Source organism: Lagopus muta, chromosome 10, assembly GCF_023343835.1.
Source record: "Lagopus muta isolate bLagMut1 chromosome 10, bLagMut1 primary, whole genome shotgun sequence".
Taxonomy (NCBI): domain Eukaryota; kingdom Metazoa; phylum Chordata; class Aves; order Galliformes; family Phasianidae; genus Lagopus; species Lagopus muta.
Genome location: NC_064442.1, coordinates 19,414,523 through 19,435,336, shown reverse-complemented (window position 1 = coordinate 19,435,336; position 20,814 = coordinate 19,414,523). Strand labels below are relative to the sequence as shown.

General features: G+C 48.2%; 1 protein-coding gene across 5 annotated transcripts in view; it reads left to right on the top strand.

The window, feature by feature from the left end:
• LOC125698247 (mucosa-associated lymphoid tissue lymphoma translocation protein 1-like) overlaps positions 1-20,814 on the top strand; it is a 30,028-nt gene extending 9,214 nt beyond the window's left edge. For 2 of the 5 annotated variants that reach the window (XM_048956324.1, XM_048956323.1), the window contains exons 9-15: positions 4,418-4,595; positions 7,947-8,021; positions 8,637-8,764; positions 9,033-9,164; positions 9,296-9,447; positions 13,806-13,931; positions 15,235-20,811. In XM_048956324.1, the coding sequence (XP_048812281.1) occupies positions 4,418-4,595; positions 7,947-8,021; positions 8,637-8,764; positions 9,033-9,164; positions 9,296-9,447; positions 13,806-13,931; positions 15,235-15,552 (1,109 nt within the window). In that variant the 3' untranslated portion in view covers positions 15,553-20,811. Of the gene's footprint in view, positions 1-4,417; positions 4,596-7,946; positions 8,022-8,636; positions 8,765-9,032; positions 9,165-9,295; positions 9,448-13,805; positions 13,932-15,234 lie in introns of all 5 variants that reach the window. The other 3 variants (XR_007379138.1, XM_048956321.1, XM_048956322.1) reach the window with 3 other exon arrangements.

Below are 20,814 nucleotides of genomic sequence, written 5' to 3'. Positions count from 1 at the left end.
TGCTTCTGATGGTGAGTGGGAGAGGGTGTTTACATTTTTTCTTAGATGACAGAATTTAGGAGGTTGGTTGTGGATTGCCCCACACACTCCTTTGTCGGGCCAGAAGCTCCTTTTGATCTCTGATTGGCTACAGTTGGCCAAAATTTCCTTATTTCTCAGTCCTGATGACAGGCTTTTTGCAGAAGCGCATATTCCTAGCTGCAGACAGGTGGCTTTTGTGGTTTAACTTCCTGGGGCAGTGTTCCGTAAACACAAAACCAAAGAGCCGATCTTGTGGGTCTTAAAGCAGGTGTCCAGATTTTTGTGATGAAAGTAGCTTCCTTGGGATTTCTGAGATTCTTCCAGCATGATGGATACTCCAAAAACACCTGGCAGATGTTTGCTGGGTTTTGGTGGGCTTTTTTTTATGCTTTGAAACATCAGCATGAGGCACAGCCTGCTTTGAGCAGTGCTTATTTTCAGCACCCTCTCAGCTCACTGGTGTACCAAGGGATTGAGGCAGCAAAAGTCAGCATTAGGGCCAATTTCAGTGCTTGCTGTGAGGTTAGGAGTTGTGTAATGGATAGAGATGAGGCCCCGAGTGAAACACTGCAAAGCTCCTTCATTCCCAGAGGCACTGACTCACCCAGGGAGGCTGAGTTGGCAGGGAAAGGCAGCAGGCAGAGGTTGCTGCTCCAGCCCTATGTCATCTGACAGCAGCGTTGTCCTGTCACTTCACTTGCAGATTCCTTTTCTGGTTGCTCTCTGAAATCCCCTTGTGTCTCAGGTTTTGTCTCCTCTCCTGAGCCAGAGTATTCCCTGGCGAGATGCTGTGCTTTTTCCACGTCTGTGTAAGGCACTGCCGCTCCTGCCTTGTATGTGTAGTGCCCGAAGACCAAATGGGGTTTTTCTCCATGGTAATTCCCCTGTTTTCATAACCAGTGGAGAGGAAAAAGATTGGGAAATGGGAAACCATTCATGCTGTCATGCCTTATTTAAACTTCCAGTACTTTTCTGCTTTTGTGGCCATTGATCCTTCCTGGCAAAATTGATTATGTGCACTGGCAAGGAAAACATAAACAGCTGAGCTACCGAACCCTGATAAGCCTCAAGTGTTTGCTTGGCATAGCCTGCCTCAAATAGTGGTTTTCTTTACAGCTTTCTAAGCTGAGCAGTCTGTTCTTCGGAGGCAGTGAACCTTGGCATGGGCCAGTCCCCACACTGTGATCAAGTGGAAGATGTTTGCTGTAATTGGGTGGCATCCAGACTTAGGGTGGAGTGTTGGGTCTGTCTGCCTGCTGATTGCCCCAGGTCTTCTGAATGATGCTGCCTCTCACTGATCCATCTTCTTGCATTTTTTCACTTGTTTTCTTTGCATAAGATTGAAAGAAATAGGTGAAGCACACATCCTGGAAATTAACTTGTCTTTTTATTAGAAATACATGTTTAGAGGAAGCCAGCAACTCCTTCTAAACACTGTATATCACTTTTTTTCAAGGCAGTAGCTCCTGGATAAACACCTAAAGCTGACTGAGAGAGACAGTTTTGACATAGATCACACAGATGATGGTGAGACAGCAGCGTGTTGCCCCATGTCTTATGGCCTTTGCTGATGAAGAGAGTTGGGCTTTGTTGTCTCGTTAATTGCCTAATTGCCCTTCCAGCAGCTGTAGGCTGTTATTAGACCCCGCCCCCCTTCACCTCCACATCACCTGCCCAGCCCAGCCCCTTCTTCCAGGCCCTGGAGCCCAATAACTGAATAGTTTCTACTGGCCTTTTTCTTGCTTCTTGAACTGAAGTCCCTAAAACTGGACGTAGGACATAAGTGGGATCTCCTTAGGGTCAGTGGTGGTGCTGACAACTTCCCTTCCTCTGCCAGTCCCTAAGGTGTCTCCTAAGGTAGCTCTGTTCCCAGGTGCTGGCTCATCTTTAGGGGGTTGCTGCTGTGTTTTCCTTATTTTTAGCATCACTGTTCAACCAGAGCTAAACCCCAGACAAAATGTTGCCTGGTGTTAACCTGTCTGAGTGCAGGACTTTGTGCTTTTTGTTATTCAACCTCATCACAGGTTACTCAAGCCCAGAGCAAAAAAACCAAGGTTTAATTTCAGGCAGAATGGTATTGCGTGCCTGGATGTTTGAGGTGATCCAAGGGCTTCTGTGATTCACTGCAGTGGCTCATCTGTTTTTTCTCCAGCTCTCTTCTTACAAAAGGTACAGTGCATTTTGAAGGACCCAAACATCCCCTGAATAATCTAATTATGCAGCCCTCAGACAAACAAGAAATCTCCCCAGCTGTTATTTCAAGTGTCCTAAAAAGTCCCGAGTCAAAAATGTCGGAAATGCAACAAAAGCAAAAGCTTACAAGGGAAATAGGAGGAACATGCTGTCATGGGTTAATTAAGCTGCATGTTGACATTTCCTGTGTTATAAGCAGTGCCTGGAGCTTCCCCTTTTTAATTTGGTACTCGGAAGCTTGTCTCTGATCAGCAGTTTTTGACTCATAAGATGTGGGCAGAGTGTTGAAATGTAACTCGGAAAAAAAAAAAACAAAATGCCTTTTCCCCTCTGGGCAAAATGTTGACATTCCTGTTCAGGAAGAGCAATTCAGTCCAGAAGAGATTTGCAGTGAAGTTGTTCAGCTCATGTGAAGTTCCTGTCTTTCTGTTTGAACTCCAGTCACTGGGCTTAAACAGCGCAGGGAGCGTTCAAAGGTACAAAGCAAGGCCTCCAAAGTTAGGAGATTTGATAACTTTATGATTCTCTGTGGGTTTTTCTGTCATACTTCAGTTCTTTCCAAGTGTCAGTGATGTTGTTAGGCATAGGATGTCATCAACTCCATTATAAGTACAGAAATGGTGTCAGAGAGACAAAAGCCAGAAATGCTTGACTACTTTAGGGTCCAAACTTGAAAGAGCTGTATCTGATTTTTCCACAATTCTTCCCATGTTATACTCTTATATTTTCAGAGCTTTTGTGGCTTTGATTTGCTAGTTATGAAAGTTTTAAACTTGTGCAAATCTGAGCCCTCTGTTTCTGGCTGTTGATCCCTAAGAAGAGGAACCCAAACCTCGTGGGCATCCGTGAAAACAGCCATTTGAGTAACTTTCCATTGTCCACTGAGAACGGAAACTGAAGATGACTTTAGCCCTCATTTACTATGAAGTCATGGTTTCACTCCATGGGATGAGGTCATGCTTTCAGTCCTTCAGATCCTGTCCCATTCACTGCATCCCTTCCAGCAGCAGAGATCAAAGTGAGTTTCTTGCAAACTGCAGGGCCAGGAAGAGTGAAGAAAATAAAGGAGAGATTATTCAGTGAAGCATGGGCTTTGGCAGTGAATCTGACTTAAGAATGTCTTCTACTTTTGCCTTATAGCCTTTTGTTCTCATTTCTGACCTCTCATTCTTCTCTATACCTTAATTGCGGTAGTGCAACTGCTTGCATCACCTCACAGAGCTATTTTTAACAGATTTCAGTTCCTCAAGTTCTCTTTCAGCAGCATCCCCCAAGCAGTTCTGTCAGTGCTGGGAAACCAACTCACAGCTTGTTTTTGGAAAGCTACAGCCCACCTAGGGATTCTCGTGCGGGAGGAGAGCCCTTCGCTGAACACGTGTGTAGGGTTGGAGAAGCGCTAGCTTTGCCGTGCTCGTCTGTGCTGGCTTTCCAGCGTGGGTGTTCCCATGTTGCTGTCTCTTGTAAAGTTAGAAACCACTGTTATGTTTTGTGCTCCTAAACCAAATCGACATTGGACTTGCCACTGACACCTGGATGAGTCTGTCTCTTCTCCCCCCTTACAGGGCTGGTATCTGTTTGGAGGTTTTGAAGGACACAGTCTACATGTTCTGGACATCTCTCATCTCTCTCTGTTTTTCTCAGTCTCATTTTTCACTGTCTCATAGATGTATAAATACTAGCAGACCTTTGAAATTCAAAGAATATTTCCCATCATCTGAGCCTGCATGAGTCTGTCCTGAACTAGGTAGCTGAGAAGCTTCTTCCTTAAAAGGTTGTTAAAGTACTGTTGGTCGAGGTGAAATGCTTTGTCTATTGTCACGTTCTTGCAAAGAGATCATTTTTTTTTGCCAAATACTTGTTCAAAGGTGATATTCAGCCTGGCAGATGCCAAGCCTGGATGTTGTTGCACAAATGATTACGGGTTAGCGAACGTATAAACCTTGGTGACTTTGGTGTCTCTTAAAGAGCTGCTGGAAACCACAAATACAAGAGAGCCTCTCATGGCTGCTCCACTGAAGGGCATGGATTTGAAGAAAGTCAGGTCTTTGAGGTCAGGGTAGCTCAAGTTGTCTGCCTGGAAGTGCTGCTAGTGTGTTCCAAGCCAGTCCCCCTACAGGGCAGGAGGTGGGAGATGGCTGTGGAGAGCTGGCTGCAGACCTGCAAGCTTGCATCATGACTCATCTTCTCCTCTCCATGTTCCCAGCTATATTCTACTATGCCGGGCACGGGTATGAACACCTGGGGAGGAACTACATGGTCCCTGTTGATGCTCCACAATTGTACGCCCCTGAGAACTGCATCAGCGTGCAGAGGATCCTTCAGAAGATGCAGCAGCAGCAGACGGCCCTGAACCTGATCCTGCTGGACACCTGCAGGAAATGGTAGGGTGCTCTTTCCTCTTCCTCACCGGGACAGGCAGTGCATGGCATTTCAAGGGGTTGGGAAAACAGCTGCCAGCTTCATCCTCCCTTCAGCAATGGGTTCCTGCACAGCTACGTGAGACGTTCTTATGGATTTTCAAGAGCACGTCCTCTGTTGCACTGGCAAGGTCTCTCTGAAAGGTTATACGTCTGTGTTATGAAATCAGCAAGGCTGTCAGGTTTTGCAGGATGTCCTGGGAAGCCCAGTTGGTCACGTGTTAGATACAGCGTTGTAAGCATCAGATCCTGCTTGAGATGTGCTAGGGAGAAGGGAGATGAAAAAGCCTGCCAAATGCAGGCTATTTGAGCAGGTCGCCTGGAGTGTTGTCTGTGTTTTTGTTTCCATCTCAGTGAGAAGAGTGCAACACGACAGGAAAAATATTTCAAGTTATGCTACTTGGTTTGACTTCTCTAAAGGCTTCTGAAGTTACACTGTGAAGTGGGACCAAGGCTGCTGCTGAGGGCAGGATCAGCTGTTCCTCTCTCAGTGTGGAAAGCCCATCATTCTCCCTTGACCTGCAGATTTCCATCCTGCAAGCTTGTGAGCTGCAGAAAATTACTAGTTGCCCAGTTTCAGTAGATGTAGTTAGGCTTATCCAGTAGAAGTTGTCTCTGTTTCATTTATTTGGGGCTCCTGAGAGGGGCTTCCTGCCCTCCTTACAGGACAGGAAGAATCTGGAGGCTGAAGGAAGAAAATTTTCCCTCTTCTTTCTGTGGTTCTGCACTGAGCAATGGAAGGACAACTTTTGATACCGCTGCCTTGAAAGAGCTGTCAGGCCCATCAAAGACTCTTTGGTATCTTTTAGCTGCAGAGGTGGGAACACTAGCTTTGAATAGCTTACAAGCTATTCTAAGTTGCACTGAGAGTCACCCTGCCTTCTGCAGCTCTGAACTGTCAACAGTGATGGAGCTCACTGTCCTTTGATACCTGCCCCAAATGCCTCATAGCAAAACATCACTGTGCAGCTCACTGCTGCTGCATGGAGGAGAGAGCTTTGGTTCCCTGTCCCAAGGCTGCTGAGAGCCCTTGCTGAGCAGAGCTGCTGAATCATCAGCACGGCTCCTGCCAGATCTGGTGGCAGAGGTTAGCCCAGGAACTTGTCCAGATGTCAAATGTTGCACCTGAAAATAGCAGGGCAGAATGTGATGGGGAGGCAGCTTTGCTACATGGAGGCTCCCTGGGAATTCTAACATGAACAGCGACAATCTATGAAATGGTTTGGAGCTGATACCTCCTTCCTTGATGTTGCTGGCCATTTATCTGCTCAGTGAATTTTACTGCACTTTGGGAGCAGGGTGTGATGTGAGAGCTGCTCTGATGTTATGTGGCTGTTCTTCTCTCTTCCTCCCCCAGTCTCACACTTTTTCCCTCCCCTTTCCCACAGCAAGCACAGCACTTTGTGCAGTAGGTGTTATCACTGGGCACACAGTGGATGGCTGTGGAAGCTCCCTGCTTGGGCTTGTTTTTCTCAAGAAGTCACTGCTTCAGCTCAGCAAAGCCTTTGGATTTCATAGTTGTGTGTGTTCACAACACCCAGTAAAACAGGACTCCTGGGGCCTCCTTTCCAAATGCCCTTTTTGTTAAATTGCTGTTGTGAATTGCAGATGGTTGTTTCCATGGCTTGCCCAGCCGTCCATGGATCAGGAGGAGCAGTGTGTGCTGAGAAGGATTTCACACCAAGTATCTCTTCGCCCCATATGTTGGCATCAGAAATACCAAGGAGATGAGAAAGGCCTGGCTCATTTGCCAAGTGGTAGCAGATGTTCAGCTTCAGCACAGAAGGAATCAGGGACATGGAGCTCGCATGTAACCCAGTAATTCATGTGCTGATTTTGGGAGGATGCGATTGCCTCTTCCAGGAATTCCTGATTTATGAGGGCTTCTGGTTGTGCTGCTTAGGGCAGGAAAAGGACACCATCTTCTGTCTGGGATGTAGATGAGAACTGAATTGCATTAATTCAGTCTGAATGCAGTATGAGTGAACCTTTACTGGAGCTTTGCCATGCTCTCTGATATCAGACATCTCCCTGCCTTTGGTCGTGGTCTGGAAACGCCCTGCTGAACTTTGTCTTCTTCTAGGGCAGGGACTGCGGCCAGTATTTTCACTGCATGCATGATGGCTTTACTGGTGCCATCACAAAAGATTTGCACCAGCCTCTGTCTGTGCAGCCTCAGATCACTGTTTCTGGCGTGCAGACAACAGTACCTCAGCTTATTTGGGGATCTGAGCTCTCATTTCTTCTTGGACCTGGAATCCCAGATTTCTGTGTTCATTTAGGAACATCTAAGGGGCAGATAAATCTCTCTGTTTACTGTTCATATTTAGATGCATGTCTCCTTTCCAACATTTTCTCTTCTCATGATCTTTAGAAAATTTACACAAGCCAGATTAATGCTGCCATTAAACATCTTCTCCAGAGTGTTGCACCAGTAGTAGGTAACTTTCTGGGTGCTGGCAATGCAGTGATCCCTTCTGCTCTTCTTAGTGTGCCAACTTCAGTTCCAGCAAGCTATTCTAGAATTGAATAGCACTGAGTAACACCATCTCTGTGCTCTTTTCTGTTTGCGATCAGGAACTTATCCATATTACTGGTGTAGGTCTCCTACCTCGGAGGCAACCAGTCCCCATGTTCTCAGGTCTGTCTGGAGTCAGATTTGCTCCTAGGCAAGGCTTGTCATTAATGTTACCATGACATCTGCTTTAGTGGAAACCAGGACTGTCACTCGTGATACACCCAACCTTGGAAATAACAGGTCACCATCTAGGTGCTCACTGAGCTAGATCTAGACAAGGGTGTCAAAACCAATATTGAGCTCTGAGATGTAATTGCATATACTGATCCCATCTGGCCATGTGTCAGCTTTGATTTCCTGGGGCACAAGGTATGTCCATGGGCTAAAAGAGAGCTGTGGGGCACCCCAGAGCTTTGGGACAGGCAGACAAACTGTAGCCACAAGCAGTGCTTCTGTGCGCACCTCCCAGTCCCTTGAATTTGTGAAAAATTAGCCTCAGGAGAGGGGAGGCAAGGTTGCACCCGCAGCTCTAGGTTCATATGCTGCGTAGAGCAGACCACTGATGCAAATAGGTCAGAGGTGGCCCTAACTGTTCATTTCTCCCTGGTTTTGTGTTCTTGGGATTCCTGGCTTTAGTCTGTTGCTGCCCTACAACGCGAGCGTTTATTTTTTATATGAAGGCTGTTCTTACTTTCATCCACAGGAGGTGAATTTCATGGAGCACACTGGCTCTGCACTGCAGGCATGCTCTGATAAATGCTCTCAGTACTGACTGGTATCTTCATCTCCTCTTACAGGTACAACCCAGAGTGTGCCCTCTCCCAGGTACAGCCGCTGGAGCCCTGGGGCAATACTGTTTATGGCTATGCCACGTAAGTGTGCTTTGCTGTGCCCACACTATGACACAGGAAAAAATACTGGCTATTTCCATAGTTTTATTCTTGCAGACTTTCAGAGGCTTCAGAATGCCTTTCTCATGTTTCCTTCATTTTTCCTCCATCTCTCACCCTTTTATCTCTAGTATTTCCCATTCAGACACTTCTTTTCTTCCTCCTAATATTGCCAGTGGCAGCTGTTCATCAGTTATAGGGTACTTGTGAAGGTGACATCAGCTCCTGTCCTGTCATCTCCTTTCCCAGGCCTGAACCTGATTCCCAACGTATGTGTGCCACAAGCATGACATCTGGAACCTCCTGAGATGAAGATGAGCTTACTGCTCCAACTCTAGTTCTTTAGGCTGTTCAGCTGCTGTCGCCCACTGAGGCTGGCAAAAGAGGCAGTGCTCTCCTCCTCTGATCCCTTTCTCTACTTTTTTCCCATCCTATTCCCTTCTCACCTTCTGAGCTAATATCAACCACTTTGCACCGTTGCATGAGAGGCTAATTCACGCTCAGCTGGCACAGCCTGAATAGAGTCAGCAAGCCCTGACTCACTCCCAGGACTTCCTCCCATCTCAGAAAGGTAAAGACAAGTCATTCCCCTTGCAGGAGTGAAGATGCAGAAGCCTATGAGTTGCAGGATGGGCAGTTCAGCTCTGGGATCTTCATGAAATATTTGAAGAAACATATTTTGCAGGAGAAGAAAGTTACACACATGCTGGAGGATGTATTAGAAGGTAAAGGAGTGGTTTGTACCCGAGCTGGAAATGTATTTCCCTAGCAGGGATGAGAAAAAATATTGGCAGAATCCAAATCCTAGCAAGGGAGAGAGGGAAGATGAGCACCCCCATTCTTCCTCCCCAGAAATGAAGATGCAGGCTGTACTCCATGCAAGGTTTCAGTGACCTGGCAGCATGGACCAGTATGTTGATGTAGGCTCTGAAAGGCAGGATGGTAAATAAGGAACCCGGAGTGACACTTGTGCCTCTAAAATGTCTCCTCCAGACCTTGGCCGGGATCCCGTGGTCACTGGGAAGCAGGTGATGGAGATCAAGCACACTCTGAAGGAAGCCCGTTCCCTGACGGACCCCATCTGCCCCACAGGAGCAGCCACAGAGCGCTGGGGATGCGGCCACGGTGAGCTGTGTGGGGAGCAGCCAGGCAAGGCAGGAGGGAGCAGAGGGACCCCGTGCCCCTGACTGGCTCCACCCGGCAGGGAGGTGGCAGCAGGACCCTCACCTCTCACCCTGCTCTGCCTTCCCTTGCAGAGCCTCCAAGCGAAACAGTGACGTTCCCCTGTGGGGTGCAGGCAGAGCTTCGCTTCCACCGGCTGTTCTCCAACGTGCTGTCTGTCTGCGCCAGGCTGCAGCACCTCCCGGCCCTCCTCACTGATGCGCAGCTCATGCTCCGCCAGCCCACTGTGAGTCCTTTGTGGGGGAATGCTGGGCCCTTCCTCTCGGTTCTCCCTGCAGCAGCAAAGGGAGGGGGATTATAGTGAGCTTGAGGGCTGAACCTGCAAAAGGATCCCCTCCACTCTTAATGCTGCCTTTCTGCAAGTGCTCTGTGCCTTATAAATGCTCCCTCCATGTCTCAGTGGCCTGCCTGGCTTGTAACGCATTATGAAATGGATTTAGCACCGGTTTCAGAGCCTGTAACCAGTTATTTCTCAGGCTTCTTTCTGGCCTGCCTGATTGAATTATTGCATTTAATCTGATTGAGATGAAAAGCCTGTCCGTTTTCTGTGTTTGGAAGCAGATCTGATTCTTGAATAATGCTGTTTTAACCCACTGTTATAAAATAACTCCATAAAACAATACATCCTCTGCACTTGTTCTGTGTTGAGCCATATCAGCTTCCGTGAATCTTTCCTGTAAGAGCTCTGGTGGCTTCTTAGGTGGATCTCTTAGGATTTAACCCTTTTTGCTGCTCATTTTTGCTAACAGTCTTCCTCGTTTTGTGTAGTCCCTTTGCTGAAGGATAGCATGACTGTCACTGGGTCTTTCTGCCCTTGTTGCTGGTGGAGGGGTGCTGCCCTCAGATCCCTTATTGTCACTGGCGTGGAGCGGTGCGTCCAGCAGAGGTCGGGAGCCCGATGCTACCTGCCACCAAGCCAAAGCATTATTTCTTCATTTCTCCTTGTGAGCTCCTTAACATGCATGAAAATTGTGTGCATGTGTGCGCATATCCACTCCACGGCAGCGCTTGTGGGGAAGGGGGGACCCAGAGGCTTGCTTCTGCATGCAGGGCTGGCACAGGAGAAACTCGGGGCAGACCGAAAAGGGACCCAGGAGAGCAGGTGGGATCGATCCGCCGTCCTTGTCCTTTTCCCCAGCGGTGATGGCCCACACTGACCTCCAGTGGTGTGTGCTGACATGGCAGCACATCCTGGCTCTGGGTTGCAATTGGTCTGCCCAATTAGACGCCTGCAGCAGGGCTACCCCCCGCATCTTTGGGACCAACTCAGAGATGCAAGGGTGTCTGTAGGAGGGCACCTGGCTCCTGTATGTTTTAAGCCCTGTGGAATGAGCCCGGGGAGATATTTGGTTGAGGAAATGGCACTTTTTGCATTTGCCATGTTCTGCCTACAAAAGTGAGGAGCCTGGGCTTGCAGTAAGGCTTGTCAGAGGTAATCACAGTGATGTTTTCTAGCATTGATCCATTTTCTTTAATTTTGTAGTGCTGGCGTTCTCTCCCATCCCTCATCTTGCATTTTCATTTGGCAGACTGTACTCAGAGAGAAAGACTGTTTTAGGATATAAGTTGAACTAAATTACACGGAGATCTAAGGCACCCCCATTTTTTAATCTGTGCTGTCCAAATGTCTGCTTTCTGTGTTGGATCTCCTTATTTTGAAGTCAAGTCACTTGCTCCGGAGCTGTTTGACCTAATGGCCTCCCCAGTCACATCCCTCCCATTTTTGTAGAATCATTGAGTTTGGAAAAGACCTCTAAGATCATCTAGTCCAACTATCAACTCCATCCCCACCATAGCCACTAAACCATGTCCCTCATGCTGCATATTCACAGCTCTTGAACACCTCCAGGGACAGTGACTCCACCACATCCCTGTGCAGATGCATGTGGGTAACAAGTTGCTGTCAACAAAGGAGCTTTGAACCACACATGTCAAGACTTTAATTGATTCCTTGAGATGAGGTCAGTCCTTGCCCAGATTTCCATCTTGAAGGTCACTGATTTCAAGAGCTATTTTTTTTGTTTTTTGGGGTTTTTTTGTGTCAGCCCTGGAGAGATGAGAGGTCGAGGAGAGCTGGTTTGTTTTCAAGGATCCCCCTCTTGACTCAGATATCCCAGTGAACAGGAAAGCAGGCAAAGGCAGCGGGAGGCCTGCATGAGTGCGCTGGGAACTCCTAATTGATCTCAGACATACACAGGTCTGTGGAACCTGATAGGATGCACCCTCAAGTGCTGAAGAAGCCAGCAGATGTCACTGTGAGGCTGCTATCTATCCTGACAGCCCGGGCAGGTACCTGAACTCGGGCAAGAGAGACATGAGAATGTCCAACGAAGTGCCATGGAGGTGCTGAAGGGCTTGGAGCATCTCTTCTACATGAAGAGACTGAGAGAGCTGAGACTTCAGACTGGAGAAGGGGAGTCTCAGGGGGATCTAATCCATGTCCATAAATGCCTGCAGGCTCCTGTAAAGTGGCACAGCAGTGCAGGGTGCTGAAAGACAGGATTGGATTTTAGAAAGATGCAATCTGATGGCAAGGCTGTTACTTAGCAGATGCAAGGTCTGGACGTGGACAGCAGTAAGCAGTAGTTATGCTGTGCATAATGGGGGAAACAGCTGGGTCATTGTGGTTGTCCACAGCCACTGGTGCAACCAAAGCAGGGCAGAAAACTCTGCTGAGGTTACAAACAGGAGCTCCCAGGTTTGTGTGAGCTCTCCTCAGTGTTGCTGAGGCTGAAGCGCTGAGTTTGGTACTGTTTCCTTCCAATGTCTGTGCCAGAGAAATGCAGCACATCTCTTTGGGCTGTTCAGCTCTTGGGACTGGCTTGCGACCATTCAGGGACACTACATGGTTAACCCAGTCCAGATTCCTGGTGCTGCCTGGCTTCCCATGCACCGTGTTTTATGTCGTAATGGAGTATTGCTATATTCATGCTAGTCACACCCATAGTGTTGAATTTTTCTTGGGATGAAAGTAGGGCATCACAGTCCAATTGCAAACTAATAGACAGACGCACAGGAGAAGAGCAGCTTATGCAAGAACAGATCTGAGCATCCCTGCCCTGTTAGCTGGAACCAGACTGTGATGTTAATCTCTGAAGATTCACAGTGGCTGGTAATGCAGTTACAAAAAGGAGGCACTTAGAAGTCATCTGATCCACTGCACATCAGTGCCTGCAAGGAGAAAAAAGGGGACACAGCCCAACCCCAGCTTCAACAGGCACCTTCCTAATGCTACTGGAAGTACAGGCACCACCTTTAACTCAAAGAGTTGGTCATTTTCCTGTTGCTGGCAGGGGCTAGCAGTGCTGACTGCATGCTCATCCTGTCCACAGCTAAGTGCATACTGCAGTGCAAGGTCAGCAGTATCAGGTGAGATGGAGCTGGCTGGGTGCTGTGGGAGCACTCTGCTCCCTTTTGCAGGCGTCCTGCTGAAGTTCTGCATCAGTGGCATCCAGGATGACTTCCCTTGTGCTTCTGTTTTGTCTGCAGGTTTAGTTTAACCCAGCTACTGGGCTCAGCATAACAGTGTCCACATTTGGGATTTGGAGCAGATACCTGATGCAATGAGCCAAGCAAGGAGAGGGCAGGAGAGGGCAGTGTTTGTTTGCAGGAAGTGCTCTGCATTGCAGTCTATCTCCCATTTCAGTTCAGGCTGGCCAAAGGCTCCCTGTGCAGGACAGCTGCTCCACCCCCCTCTGAGTTGTGTCCACCCTTTGTTGGCACACCCACCTCCCTTTTTGCCAGGTCCATTTGCTGCCCTGATCTATCCTAAATGCTTTCCAGTTTTTCTTTCCAGTAACAAGTTGCCAGGCGGGGAGATGGAATTTGACTTTGCTTTATACAGTGATAAATGCTTTTCTTCAGCCTGCCTCCCTCCAATGGACCTGCTGGATCAGCAGCAGTGAAATAAATGACTTTTACTCCTGTTCTTCCAGCCTTGCAGACAAAGGTGATTCTGATGCCTGCAAATCCCAGCGTTTAGGATCCAGCATTTTAGCTTCCACGGCCAGTATTCTTCTGGCCAGAAACAAATTGCTTTGGCCTTCTACAGGCAGCAGTTCAGGGGGTGTTCCTGGACGCAAATGTTACTGATGAGGACCTTAGTGAGAGGGAACTGTTCTGGAGAAATTTGAGTAATTAGGCAGGAAATGACAGTTCTGTAAATGGCAGGGGCTAACTCATTACCCAGCACAACTCAGATCTCCCTCCATCTGTGCCTTTGGGAAGCTCCTTACTCCCTCCTCCACAGGCCTCTTACACTACAGGTCATTGTGATACTGGCTTTTGCTGCCATCTATACCACTGGAAATCCCATAACAGAGATTTCCTGCCCTCAGAGGGTGTTCAGCTAGGTTTTGCCACTGATTTACTTGAGATAAGTGTGTAAAGTCTATATTCCTGCTGCTTGTGTTCTGTAGTACTTCAGTTAGAGTACACCACATTGCCACTAGACCAAGTGTCAAGAGCACAGGCCAGCCCCAGGCACTGCTGTGTAGAGAAGCAGCATGTTTGATGGGCAGCTGTGTCTCCGTGCCCAGGGAGATGCTGAGATTTCCTCACACTTCCTTTGTTTTCCTGACCTAGGAAGTGGACGATGTTGCCAATCTGGAAGAGAGCCACCCAGACCAAATGGATTCTCTGCTCACCTCTGTTTACAAGCATGAGGAGCTGGACTGCGTCTTCCAACTCTGTGGACTACAGAAAATTCAGGTAGAGTACAAATACAGTTTCCTGCAGCCTCACAGAAGCAGTACTTCCCCCTGCTGCTGGCTGTCCCCCTCTGACCATGTAACTCTTGGCTCCATGCAGAAGATGCCCAGCATCTGGGGTGTCAGCGTCACGCCCACATCAGTGTTAGCAGAGCTTGTTGGTGGGCACAAAAGCTTGCTTTTCTCTTGCCTCACCCTTTATTTCCAGTGCCTGGCCAGAGAGGCTGTTCCTTGCCTGTGGCAGCCTCATAGAGGTCAGAGTAACCCAAATGTTGTGGATGAAGGATGTCTCACTAAGCACTGTGATTGCCTGAGAGATGGACTTGGACTTGAGCAGCAGAAGGGATTTTTTCCTGCTGTCAGAGCAGTACTGCTGAGCTTGAGCCAGATGCCCCCTTGGCACTCTTCAAAAAGACCATTTAAAGACCACTTGAGAGGCATTATTACTGGTCCCCTGGCTTGGTTCTTCCAGCAAGTCCTTTCTCTGCAAATAGCAGCATGCACCTTGTTTCTCTCTTAGTTTTTTCTCCTCTCGCACCCAGCCAGTGGGTCTTGCCAGATGCTTTCTGCAGGGCTCCACACCTGAACATTGCTCTTGAGCTGCTGTGTGGATCTGCCTACAGTGAGCAGCATTAGCCGGGTAGGATATGTGCTTCAGCATATGGCAGCAGGCCAGGCATGTAGGAAAAATCTCCTTTGTGCTGCATGAACCATCTCCCTGCTTTGTACAGCTGGGCATCTTGGGCACAGCCCCATGCTAAGGCTCCATACTCAGGGGGGTGGCTGCCACAAGCCCGTTATTTTCCAAATCTTTCACCATATATAACAAGATGGACTGCAAATGGATCCTTGCAGAGTGCTGCCGTTTGAAACTGTCAGTTTTTTTGTACTGTGGCATATGTGCTTTAAATGGTTCACATCTGTGCCCTTACATGCCTTCCTCTTGTGTGTGCAGTGCTGGGCTTTGGCAAGGATGGACACGATGACCAGGGTGGATGTCATGGCATTCCCTGTGCCCCAAGGCCTCGGTGCTCTCAGTGCCCTATTCAGTGAGGTCTCCAGGGAGGTGGCCTGGTTTCAGGACAAGTCCTGAAATCCAGAAACTGTGGCTCAGGCCTGTAGATGCCATAAATGTACAGAGCAGCTCACTTCCTGAGGCAGCAGCACTGCCCTGGCACACCACAGCATGGGGCTATGAGCCTTCAGAATGGCAGCTGAGCCCACGGAGTGTTCTAATGGAGCAAAAGCCTCTGCTTCAGCTCTTCTGCCCAATTCACTTTATGTCCTTTGTTCTTTCCTTCCAGACGGATGTGGTCCTGCAGTTGGATTTGCATTACACCCAGCTGAGCACAAAGCAGAGGACTTGTGAAAGCCTGCAGAAAATCCTCCCGAAATTGCTGCTGGGGCAGTTTTTCACCCAAAGGAACTACACCCGGCCCAGCTATGACAGCGCTCCAGCCCGGGCAGACCCCAGTGGGGCCCTGAGGACAGGCACTGGCCGCAGCTTGCCCAGCAGCAGCCCCTCCAAGTCCAGCAGTGAGCCGGAGGAGAATGATGAGCGCAGCATGAGCGAGCTCTGCTCAGCCCTGCTGCAGGCTGGCCCAGGGCAGGAGCACCCCTGACTCCAGGAGCTGGCATGCACAGCCTTCAGATGTTAACGCAGCAGAACTGAGCTGCTTTCCAGGCTTAACGATCACCCTGTCAAAATGAAATTTCTGCAGACATCACCAAGGCGTCGTTGTCACGTCTGGCAGAGGACCTGGCCTCTCGACAAGTCATAGTGTTGGCAGATGGCACCCACCAGTGCTTATAGTCAAGGGCACAGGCTGACACTTTCTGCAAATTAGGGTTTGCTAAGCGAGTGCCTGAAAGCGGGATTTGCGGCATTAACTGTGTTGAGAAACCCACAAACACTACAGTCCTGCAGTGCCGCACAGGCAGCATCTCAAAACCTACCACTGCTGATTGTTACCACTTCTGCAAGGGATGCAAGGAGTGACCAAGGGACCCAGATCAGACTGGGTCAGTGTGTAAGCTTTCCCCTGGGGTTGCACGAGAGCTTGCAAGTCCTGCCTGTGTCAAAGCAGGTTTTAAATTATGTGTTTATGTATTTCTACTGAATGTATTTATACTCGGGGCAAGAAAATTGCTTGCTCGTAAAAGCAAGCATGCCCCTTCTAGTCTGTTACATGGGGGCATAAGATGGAGTTAGATCCTGTGTGGTCTTGAGTTCCTCTGACACAGAATCCCCTATGTGTAGGGGATGGAAAAGACCGGGGTGGAGAAGGAAAAACCTCAAAAAAAGTCATTATTAGTGCAACTATTTTTTCCAGAGTGCCTGCCTCAATGTGCATTCACTGCAGGCAACTCCAAGCACTGCCTTCTGTAGAGAACCTGCCGTCCTGGGAGAGCCGTGGGTGAGGAGGGCCAGCCTGAGCAGCCGCAGTCCCCTCCCTGCCTGCCCCTCTGATTGTTGTTGAGTAATGGTTTCGGCAGAGCACTGCAGGGGAGGGCAGTCCTACAGTGTAAAGGAGGCCAGTGACCCCTCTGAGGTGTGGGATCTCCATCCTACGTCTTGGAGGTCAAAGACTCCTTGAGAAGTCAAGGTGATGGGGTGGGGAAAGTTCCTGAGCTCTAAAAGAGGGATGGAGTGAATATTTTGTAAGTTTTGGTTCTCCTGCAGCAGTGTGTCTGTCCACAGTGGGAACTGTCTATTGCAGCATGGAAAAGTATGAACTGCTCCTTCCAGATAAACCATCCTACAAATGCTGGAAGCCAGTCCAAAGAGAACAGAGGAGGCTTTTATTCTTGGAGTGAGTAGAGCCAGGAGAAAGAAGAGAGGCCCCATCTGGCTGAAGTTGAGAAAGTCTCCTAGGAAAAAATGTAAAGCTCAAAAAAAAAAAAAAGTACATGATGTAGTTTGAATTAGATGGACTGATAGGGAAACCAAACCAGAAAATAATAAACTGATTGAAGGGAGAACCAAAGATTAAGTCAACACCAGCAGAAACTTAAGACAGGTCAGTAGGAATTGTTTGCAGGCATTTGGGAGGGATTGTGCACACCCTTCTGTACCAGCGGGGCAAAACACGTCCCTGGCTCTTATAGCAAGTGAGGAGTCATCTCCTGCAATTAATAATCTAGTTCATAACAAGACTGTATTTTTTCTAAATAAAACACTACTGGTGTTTTTGGTGCATAGTTTCATGTGGCTCTAAGTTAATAGTTTTTGTTTCTTCCCCTAATTGCCGGAGTGATTTAATATTATTCTAATGTTCTTTATGCTTTGAACTCTAGCTTCTGGGCTTCTACGTCTGAGGATTGTTTCTTTTAAGCGACCCTATACTGAAGTGTGGATTTAGAAGATGGATCAGATGACGTTAATTAGGCTGAAATGATGTCTGATGAAATGTAGATAAAATAATGCCAGCATTCATTGTCAACTATCCATCTCCTCTGCAAAGGGTGGCCCTGGGGTGGCTTAGGAGGTCTCCTTCCTGTTCCCAACTGCCAAATAGGACCTGTCCTCTCAGCAGCATTTCTGCATTTCCCAGGAGACCCAAACCCAGCCCTACCACCACATTTCCATGTACCTCAGTTTCTTATGTTTCTGCTGACATTGCAAAGCTGAATTGCAAAAAGCCTGCTGCCCTGGCACCAGTTCTGCTAGAAGTCTGCCTCTGCAACCTGAAGATCCTTCCAGTCTACCTCTTTTTGTCTACACCGGGAGCTGAGTTTTGTTGGTTTCTTCTTCAGGTCTGCCAGCACTTTGCTCTTGCCTCAAAGAAGTACTACATCTGTTTGCCCAGATACTAAGGCTTGATGGTGACTCCTGCTTGGGCCTGGATTCATTGTAGGAGGGGATAAAGGTGTTCATGCCTTCATTGCCCTACCTCACATAGGAAATCCTGTGGTGGGATAAATGTTAAGTGCAGGTAATGTTCCCTTGAATTGGTGTTTCTGTCACCCAGAACAGAATGGGCAACTTATCCAAGATCATTGTGCTTTTCTTGGCTATGCATGTCTGGTCTTCAGCAATGGACCTGGGCTCTCCCAGGAGGGGAGAGGAAGGAAGGAGCACTCATCTCCATGAATGCACTTTCAGACACTGCTCGTGGTATGGCTGTGGCAGAGTAGTGGATGATACCTCCGAGCTTAGAAACCTGGAAATTTGATGTTATCCCACTGCATTTGTTCACGGAGTCAAAGCCTGCACAGATCCAATGGCTACACAGTGCAGGTAGGCGTGTGTTATTTTATGCTACTTCTAAGAAAATCACCCCAATAGATTGATCCTTCCAGAAGGACTCAAAACCCATTGAAGGCTGAGGCTCCTTCATTAGCTGCACAGCTGCAGGCAAGGTGGGACTACAAAAACTCAGCTACAGTTAACTTTGGATGTCAGGGGGAAATTCTTTACAGAGAGAGTGGTGAGGTGCTGGAACAGCTGCCCAGAGAGGCTGTGATGCCCCGTCCATCCCTGGAGGTGTTCAAGGCCAGGTTGGACGGGGCCCTGGGCAGCCTGGGCTGGTGTTAAATGTGGACGTTGGTGGCCCTGTGTGTGGCAGGGGGGTGGAGATTTGTGATCCTTGAGGTCCCTTCCAACCCTGGCCGTTCTATGATTCTGTGATAACTTCCCTGTCTTTGACAAGCACCAAGTTAACTGAAGCTTTAAACTTTAATCTGATGAAAATAGTAATATCTAAATGTTTGGTATTTTGGGTTCAATCTTCACTTTTTTATTTCCTCTCTGCTAATGGAAAACCGTTAAGAGGAAGGTTTGTGCTCAGCTTATTCTGCAGTGTCTGGGAGTAATGCTCTGCTCTTTGGCTGCTGCTGGGCAGTTTGTGGCAAAGCGAGGAAACGCACCCAAACTGGCAGTGCAAGTTAAGGGAAATGCCACTGTGTCTGTTTTATTTAGTGGCTGGAAAATCATGGGCCCGGTGTGCAGCTGGGAATTGTGCTATATGTAGGCTGGCATATATATCTAAACCTGGCACACTTCCATTGGCAGTAGATTCTTCAAGATTTGGTCTCAGTTGTTAACTAACTTTCAACTGTCGAGCTGACAAGCTGAAACTCTCCATGCCTCCTGCCAATCTCGTGCTACTTTCTGGCCTTTCCTACCATAGCCGTGTTTGAAACGCCATTCTGACAGACCACCTCTGCTGCCCCGTGTCACACAGCAGCAATATGTTACGGTTACTGGTGCAAAGGTTCACCCTCTACTGCTGCAGCATCAACATGCACCTCTGACATTGTGGGCTGACATCACAAAACAGGAGACATTACTTTTGGAGCAACCCTCATAAGATACATAAAATAAAAAGAAAACAGGGACATTGCTTCAGCTCAACTGGTTTTAAACTTTTGTACAGATTCACGCCTCCCCAAGAAGCAGATTGTTCAGTAATGAAGCCAGGAGAATGGATTTAAAGCAAAGGAGTGAGTGAGGTCATCCATTATGAAGGCAATAAACATAAGATTGCTCAAATTAAAAGGGTCAAGCTGCATTCCATCAAGTTCCCCTTCTGCAGACTGCCTGGGTAGCTCTTTGGAAAGCAAAGGCAGGAGCAGGTGTGGTGGTGTGGTGAAGCCTGCAGGCTCAGGCTTTGTTAAGCTGAGAAAATGACTGACAGCGCAGCCTCTTTGTACGGTTGCAGAGTTCTCTCTTCTTTCAGAGATGATTTCAGTGACTGCTTTGCTGTTGTTACTAATCACTTGAAATTGGGCCCATGACATCATGTAGCATTGAAGAGAACATATCGCCAAACAAATGAGACTCCTTGAAATGCTTGAAGTTGCTTCTTATCTTCACAGTTTGGATAACCTTTTGCATAATAATCAACAGCTTCAAATGTCTTGGTCATATCACCTCCTCGAAGAGATGGAAGGCACTCTTTGAAATTGCAGACCAGACTGCATATACACAAGAAGCGCTGATGCGGTGTCACGCAGCAACGATGAGCAAATGTCTCTTTGATAAAGCTGTCTTCGCCAAGTTGGATTTTCTTGCCACAGTGTCAGGAATGGTTGATGAGACAGACGTGTTATTAAGTGGTAGAAATAAACAGATGGAAGAAGCAAGTGAGAGATTTCAGCGATGACTTTCCAGAATGTTTCAGCAAAGAATGACCCAATTTCTATTCTTTAATGGAGATAAAAAACACGAGGTACTTATGAAAGTAGTTGTAGACCTCATATATGAGTATGCCTGGCACCCACTGCAGTGACTTTGCTGGAAGGCTCAGCCGGGGAGCAAAGGGGTCCTGCCAGGTACAGCTGCAAGTCTGATCAATCCCAACCTGACCACAACCAAGGGACTGAGTGTTAATAGACATGTAGAAGGTGTTCTGGTCCAGGCTTGCTGCTCCTCTGGGTGCTGTGCCATGCTAGTGGGATGTTGACACGTGTGCTGGCTGCCTTGTTTCCCACTGGGTGTCACCACCTAATTTCGAGCCTCCTGACTCTTTTCTTGCTTGTTTATGCCTGTCCACAGCATCTCTTCTCCATAGTATTCCATTTTGTCTCTTCCCACCACGGGGGACATGGAAGTTAGACTGGTGCCCATCAGCATCTGCCCTCCAATGGGAGGATGGATGACCACAGGCAGGCTGAAGCTATTTCCTCCCTTTGGACTGCAGATGTTGGAGCATTGTCTCCTGCAGAGACGTGGCACTGTCACAGCACTAAGTAGCAGCGTGGTGAGCACGGAGGAGCCTGCCTTTGGATGTGGGTCCCTACGGCTGGGCTTGAGAGAAATCCTTTTTTCTGTGAGGATTTCTGCAGAGAAGAGCAGCTGTGCTCTGACCTGGACAGCACACTGCTGGAAAAGCAGAGGGCAGTTTCTGCCATGCAGCTGTCTCCTGCCTGCCTGTCGCATC